The 7,670-nt window shown below is 44.8% G+C and overlaps 1 protein-coding gene across 1 annotated transcript; it reads left to right on the top strand.

The window, feature by feature from the left end:
• Nucleotides 1-1,130: 1,130 nt before the first annotated feature.
• Nucleotides 1,131-1,957, top strand: LOC138661408 (uncharacterized). Its single transcript, XM_069746069.1, has one exon. The coding sequence runs from the start codon at nt 1,190-1,192 to the stop codon at nt 1,955-1,957; it is 768 nt and encodes a 255-aa protein (XP_069602170.1). The 5' UTR covers nt 1,131-1,189.
• Nucleotides 1,958-7,670: the final 5,713 nt, after the last annotated feature.

Genomic DNA, 7,670 nt, shown 5'->3' with positions numbered 1-7,670 from the left:
AGGAGCAGTATTATAGCAGTTATATTCTTGTACATAGGAGCAGTATTATAGCAGTTATATTCTTGTACATAGGAGCAGTATTATAGTATTTATATTCTTGTACATAGGAGCAGTATTATAGTAGATATATTTGTGGCACCCCTAGGGGTATTTGCCACAAAAATAGTTACTGACACTAAATACAAGTACTAAGATAGCAAAACTGCACTACCACCTCCGGCCAGAAGGGGGAGCTCCAGAGACTCCCCTTGATCCATTCTGGTCTGAGAGAAGAATTGGCAGTTGGGCTAAGGAGCTGAAAGTGAGAGATCATACAGCTGAATTCCAGGCCTGTGACTGTTACCAGGCCTAAATCACTGGCCTGAGGAGAAGAGGGACAGAGAAAAAGGACATTGTGAGAACCGGGTAGCATTAATCACTACCCAGAACAGGCGCAAAGACGGATACCGGATCCGTGGCTGTATTCATTATATATAATACAGCAACCGGAAAAACGTGAGGTGATATCAGCTTCACTAGGGCCGGACGCAGCAACAGACACAGAGTTCAGCGGTACTCCCGGAGGGGGTAAGCCGATAAAAGGACTCGGGTTGCCCGTCGAACCAGGACCCGGAGGGGACAGATTGGGCCGGCAGCCAGTTCACATACAGCAGCAGGGCCACACAGAAACTGCGTACAATAAGAGGCGAAGACCCCGGCAGGGTCAAAGTAACTCAGAGTTCCCATACAGACTCCGGTGACAGGACTGGTTGTAAATCCCTTTATGTTGAAGTAAACTGGTTAAACGTTTCAGTGCCTCAGACTTTCATTTGGACAATAGCTATCTATCCAGGATCAGGATCATCACCGCTGAGAGAACCTGCTGCTGATCAAGTAAGTGCCTGTTCCCTCATGATACCCCTTACACAGTGCATTGCCTGAGGCCACAGCACCGGGTCAAGCCACCCGTGACATCTCCCTCAAGAGACAGACCCCATTGGTCCAGTGCTGGGTACCCCGGTCTCCTGGCCGTCACATTTGGCGTCACGAACAGGATCCGACAGCCCACAGTCAAACATCGGAGAAGAGCTCCCCATTACCATGGCAACCAACCCCCACCGCCTTACATGTGACTCCTCCCTCAACATGACATCACCAAAGGTCCTCCATCCCCTATATACAGAGCACTGCCAGGAATGATCCATCCACAATGGAAAAGGACAAAAACAAAATGACCGAGACGATAATAAATCTCACCTTGGAGATCATTTACCTGCTTACTGCAGAGGATTACACCGTAGTGAAGAAGTCGGCTAAACATGTGACCCCCGGTGTCCTTCCCTGGGTGTCAGGAGGACGGAGCACAGCCCAGGACACAGTCATGTCCCCTCCTCATCAATCACTTATATATGAGAACGCACAGAATATAATACAACTGAGCAACAAGATCACTGAGCTGCTGAGCGGAGAGGTCCCTGTGAGGTGTCAGGACGTCACCGTCTATCTCTCCATGGAGGAGTGGGAGTATATGGAAGGACACAAGGACCAGTACAAGGACGTCCTGATGGAGGACCCCCGGCCACTCACACCACCGGATGAGCACAGCAGAGATGATTCTCCAGAGGATTACGCCAGGCTTTCTGATTCTCCGCACGGTTCAGTGGACATTCACGATGTCGCAGACGATGATCAGGGTGAAGATCTGATTAATAGTACAGCTGAATTGATAGTAAAAGAAGAGGATGACCTATGTATGACGACCTATGGAGAAGATACTGAAGATTTCAGCGCAGAAGATTATTTCTACGCCGACAATGTAGACGGAGCCATCCCTACATACGGAGAGGTTAAAGTAGAACTTTCAGATACATCTGGAGAACATTCCATTCTTCCACATCCTTCATATATATGCACAGATCAGCCATTTGATTCCAAGGAACCTTTTTATGATCATTTCGAGAAAGGCAAATACCCCTAGGGTATTCCGAGAAAGGCAAATACCCCTAGGGTCTATGTGAATTTAATCGCATGCCATTCGGACTCTGCAACGCATCCGGTACCTTCCAGCGGCTGATGGAATGCTGCCTCGGACACAAGAACTTCGAGACCGTCCTCCTGTACCTAGATGATGTGATCGTCTACTCAAAGACTTACGAACAACACTTAAAAGACCTGGCAGAAGTGTTCGAAGCCTTATCCAGGTATGGCATGAAAATCAAGCCATCCAAATGTCACCTTCTCAAGCCAAAGGTACAGTACCTGGGACACATCGTGAGTTCGGAGGGAGTAGCACCGGATCCCGAGAAAATAAGCGCCATAAGGGATTGGCCAAGACCTACCAACGCAAAAGAAGTGAGGCAATTCCTGGGATTGGTGGGTTACTATCGCAGATTTATAAAAGGATTTACCAAGTTGGCAGCACCCTTGCAAGACGCCTTGGTAGGGCAGACGAAGAAACCGTCAAACCGAAACCGTCCTTTTCAGTGGAACGACTAAAGGGAAGACTCCTTTAAACAACTAAAGAAGGCACTAACCGGAGAAGAGGTTCTGGCATACCCAGATTACCATCAACCTTTCATCGTCTACACCGATGCCAGTAATGTGGGACTAGGAGCGGTGCTGTCACAAAAGCAAGAAGGTCGGGAGAAAGTCATCGCCTTTGCAAGTAGAAAGCTCCGGCCTACTGAAAGAAATCCAGAAAATTATAGCTCCTTCAAATTGGAACTACTGACAGTAGTTTGGGCTGTGACTGAACGTTTCAAACACTATCTGGCCGCTGCAGAATTTATTGTCTATACTGACAACAATCCGTTGACCCACCTGGACACAGCCAAATTAGGTGCGTTAGAACAGCGATGGATAGCCCGGTTATCTAATTACAACTTCATAATCAAGTATCGAGCAGGTCGCAAGAATGGAAATGCCGATGCCCTATCCCGGATGCCACACTTGAGAGATGTAGAAGAAGAAACGGGGGAGCTTGAAGAAATTGAACTACCAGCCTTCCATCATCCCAAGGCAAAACATCATCAGTCAAGTACCTATCAGAAACAACAAGAGGTGAATTTTAATCCGTTAGCACACCATAGATGGGCTGACACCCAAGACAGCAATCCGGCTGTGAAGTTGGTGAAGGAACTGCTGACTGAGCAAAGTGCATATCCCGATGAGGATGCCCCAGAAGAGACGCATCAACTCTGGAAAGAGAGAGGCAAAATGTTCCTGTATCAAGGGAAGCTCTGTAGAAGGTACACCAATCCGAAAACACATGAATTGGTTTGGCAAATTATCGTGCCTAAACAAGATGTCAAGATGGTCCTCGAAGCTTACCATAATGGTGCTGGTCACTTCGGTTGGAAAAAGTTAGAAGTACTTCTAAGAGAAAGATTTTATTGGGTCGGGATGAGAAAATCAATCGAACAGTGGTGCAGAAATTGTGGCCCGTGCAACCTCAGAAGAAACGATCAAAAGAACCAAAGAGCACCACTGCAGCCCATAATCACCAAACAACCACTTGAACTTGTAGCCATGGACCACGTGAAGTTGACACCAAGCCGGTCCGGCTATGTCTATGCCTTGACCATCGTGGATCATTATTCACGCTTCTTGGTAGTAGTACCCGTAAAAGATCTGACAGCAAAAACAGCAGCCAAAGCGTTCCAAACGTACTTTTGTAGACCCCATGGATATCCGGAACAGGTTCTCACCGACCAAGGTACAGCCTTTGAATCAGAGATCTTCAGAGAATTCTGTAATATGTATGGTTGCAAAAAGATCTGGACGACGGTCTATCATCCACAAACAAACGGCTTATGCGAGAAGATGAACCATATTGTAATAGAACTACTAAAGACTTTACCTGAGACAGAAAGGAATCAATGGCTAGAGAAATTGCCTGACTTGCTGGATCTGTATAATCATGTCCCGGTGAGCTCCACCAACTGCACCCCAGCTTACCTTATGCGTGCAAGACCCGGCCAATTACCAATCGATCTAGAAATGGGAATTCTGAAACCAGACGCAGAAGTTCAAGACTCCAATTGGGATATCATACGGCAAAAGCAGTATCGCCAAGTGCAAGAGAGTGTGGAAAGAAGCCTTCAGCAAACTAGAGAAAGACAAGAGCGAACTTTCAACCAGAATGCTCTAGCGACCCCATTAAGACCAGGTGACCAAGTGCTCAAGAGAAATCGTCGAACCAATAAACTAGACAATCAGTGGGAAGCCGTACCCTACACAGTTTTACCAACAAGAATGGATAATTCTAAAATGTGTCTCATTAGCAAAAACGGAGGCTTAACATCTGTACTAGTGTCAAGAGACAATCTTAAATTATGTCCGGAAGCATTGAAAGAGCCAGAAGTTGTCCAGCCAGAACCAGAAGTTATTCAACCCATGCAGGTTCAACCAGTAAAGGAAAAAGAAGAGGAAATGTATTACACCTGTATAGGAGACTTTCCCAAAACCCTACTAACATACCATGGTGCAGTAGTGGTTCCCATGGTGGCCTTTTACCCAACACCGAACCCAATACCAGAAGTCCCAAGACAGGAAGAGGCTGACCCCGTACTACGGGAGGTTCCAGGCCAGGAAGAACAGATTCCTGATCAGAGTAATCCCATTCATGGTGGACTTGCCAACTCCATAGTCGTGGAATTATCTTTAGCAGAGCGGGCAGATACTACATCCGCAGTAGACAGTAGTACACCACATGAAGAGACACCGCTATTACGTAGATCACAGCGTAGTACCCAGGGTCAATTACCGGCCAGGTATGCAGATTACCAACTATAAAACTATAGTCATCGTTATCATTCTGCAATGTTTAAGCCCAGTACCTACAGAGACTTGTCTGTATGAACTTCTTGCATATTCTTGAACTTGTTATCAACCCGGAGGCACTAAATCAAAGCTCCGGAAAGACTGCTTTTTGAACTTTGCTTTTTGCTCTTTTTGAACTTTCTTTAGACTTTATATTGACAACTCTGTTGGAAAAATGGAACTAAATTCCTGGACACAAAGTGCAGTGCCTTTCCTAGTACCTTCAAGGATAGAACTGTATTAATGGATGCTATTTGAAGTGACTTTTTACAGAACTCTATTTTTGTTTCCTTGGGTGGTTATTGTAACTTTTCATTTTTAAGACTCTGTACATATTAATTGTTATTTCAAAATGTTATCGTCCCACAGTCCCGGAGTACTGTTCTTAACTAAGGGGGAATGTGGCACCCCTAGGGGTATTTGCCACAAAAATAGTTACTGACACTAAATACAAGTACTAAGATAGCAAAACTGCACTACCACCTCCGGCCAGAAGGGGGAGCTCCAGAGACTCCCCTTGATCCATTCTGGTCTGAGAGAAAAACTGGCAGTTGGGCTAAGGAGCTGAAAGTGAGAGGTCATACAGCTGAATTTCTAACAGCCCTGTGACTGTTTCCAGGCCTAAATCACCGGCCTGAGGAGAAAAGGGACAGAGAAAAAGGACATTGTGAGAACCGGGTAGCATTAATCACTACCCAGAACAGGCGCAAAGACGGATACCGGATCCGTGGCTGTATTCATTATATATAATACAGCAACCGGAAAAACGTGAGGTGATATCAGCTTCACTAGGGCTGGACGCAGCAACAGACACAGAGTTCAGCGATACTCCTGGAGGGGGTAAGCCGATAAAAGGACTCGGGTTGCCCTGTTATGTTTGCTAATGACAGGTGTTATGAAGGCAATCCAGAAACACAGTGTGCTTAGCGATCAGAGCGCACACAGTGATCTGACAAATACCCAAAAATACAAGAACGAGCTCTGAGACGTGGAAACTCTGTAGACTGCACACCTGATCCTATCCTAAACACAACTAAAAGCGGCTGTGGATTGCACCTAACAACTACCTAGGCAACTCGGCACAGCCTAAGAAACTAGCTAGCCTGAAGATAGAAAAATAGGCCTGACTTGCCCCAGAGAAATTCCCCAAAGGAAAAGGCAGCCCCCCACATATAATGACTGTGAGTAAGATGAAAAGACAAAACGTAGGGATGAAATAGATTCAGCAAAGTGGGGCCCGATATTCTAGGACAGAGAGAGGATAGTAAAGCGAACTTTGCAGTCTACAAAAAACCCTAAAGCAAAACCACGCAAAGGGGGCAAAAAAAAACCACCGTGCCAAACTTACGGCACGGCGGTACACCCTTTGCGTCTCAGAACTTCCAGCAAAACAAAAGACAAGCTGGACAGAAAAAAAAGCAACAAAAAAGCAAAAAGCACTTAGCTATACAGAGCAGCAGGTCACAGGAACAATCAGGAGAAGCTCAGATCCAACACTGAAACATTGACAAGGAGCAAGGATAGCAGCATCAGGCGGAGTTAAGTAATGAAGCAGTTAACGAGCTCACCAGAACACCTGAGGGAGGAAGCTCAGAAGCTGCAGTACCACTTGTGACCACAGGAGTGAATTCAGCCACAGAATTCACAACATTGCCCGTTGAACCAGGACTCGGAGGGGACAGATTGGGCCGGCAGCCAGTTCACATACAGCAGCAGGGCCACACAGAAACTGCGTACAATAAGAGGCGAAGACCCCGGCAGGGTCAAAGTAATTCAGAGTTCCCATACAGACTCCGGTGACAGGACTGGTTGTAAATCCCTTTATGTTGAAGGAAACTGGTTAAACGTTTCAGTGCCTCAGTCTTTCATTTGGACAATAGCCAATATCCAGGATCGGGATCATCGCCGCTGGGAGAACCTGCTGCTGATCAAGTAAGTGCCTGTTCCCTCATGATACCCCTTACACTGTGCATTGCCTGAGGCCACCCGTGACATCTCCCTCAAGAGACAGACCCCATTGGTCCGGTGCTGGGCGTCACATATTCTTGTACATAGGAGCAGTATTATAGTAGTTATATTCTTGTACATAGGAGCAGTATTATAGTAGTTGTATTCTTGTACATGGGGCAGTATTATAGTAGTTATATTCTTGTACATAGGAGCAGTATTATAGTAGTCATATTCTTGTACATAGGAGCAGTATTATAGTAGCTATATTCTTGTACATAGGAGCAGTATTATAGTAGTTATATTCTTGTACATAGGAGCAGTATTATAGTAGTTGTATTCTTGTACATAGGGGGCAGTATTATAGTAGTTATATTCTTGTACATAGGAGCAGTATTATAGCAGTTATATTCTTGTACATAGGAGCAGTATTATAGCAGTTATATTCTTGTACATAGGAGCAGTATTATAGCAGTTATATTCTTGTACATAGGAGCAGTATTAGAGTAGTTATATTCTTGTACATAGGAGCAGTATTATAGTAGTTAGATTCTTGTACATAGGGGCAGTATTATAGTAGTTATATTCTTGTACATAGGAGCAGTATTATAGTAGTTATATTCTTGTACATAAGAGCAGTATTATAGTAGTTATATTCTTGTACATAGGAGCAGTATTATAGTAGTTATATTCTTGTACATGGGGCAGTATTATAGTAGTTATATTCTTGTACATAGGAGCAGTATTATAGTAGTTATATTCTTGTACATAGGGGCAGTATTATAGTAGTTATATTCTTGTACATAGGAGCAGTATTATAGTAGTTATATTCTTGTACATAGGGTCAGTATTATAGTAGTTATATTCTTGTACATAGGAGCAGTATTATAGTAGTTATATTCTTGTTCATAGGAGCAGTATTA

The sequence above is a fragment of the Ranitomeya imitator genome, chromosome 2 (genome assembly GCF_032444005.1).
Source record: "Ranitomeya imitator isolate aRanImi1 chromosome 2, aRanImi1.pri, whole genome shotgun sequence".
NCBI lineage: Eukaryota > Metazoa > Chordata > Amphibia > Anura > Dendrobatidae > Ranitomeya > Ranitomeya imitator.
Note: the sequence above shows the minus strand (reverse complement) of the source record. Positions and strands in the feature narration are given on the sequence as shown.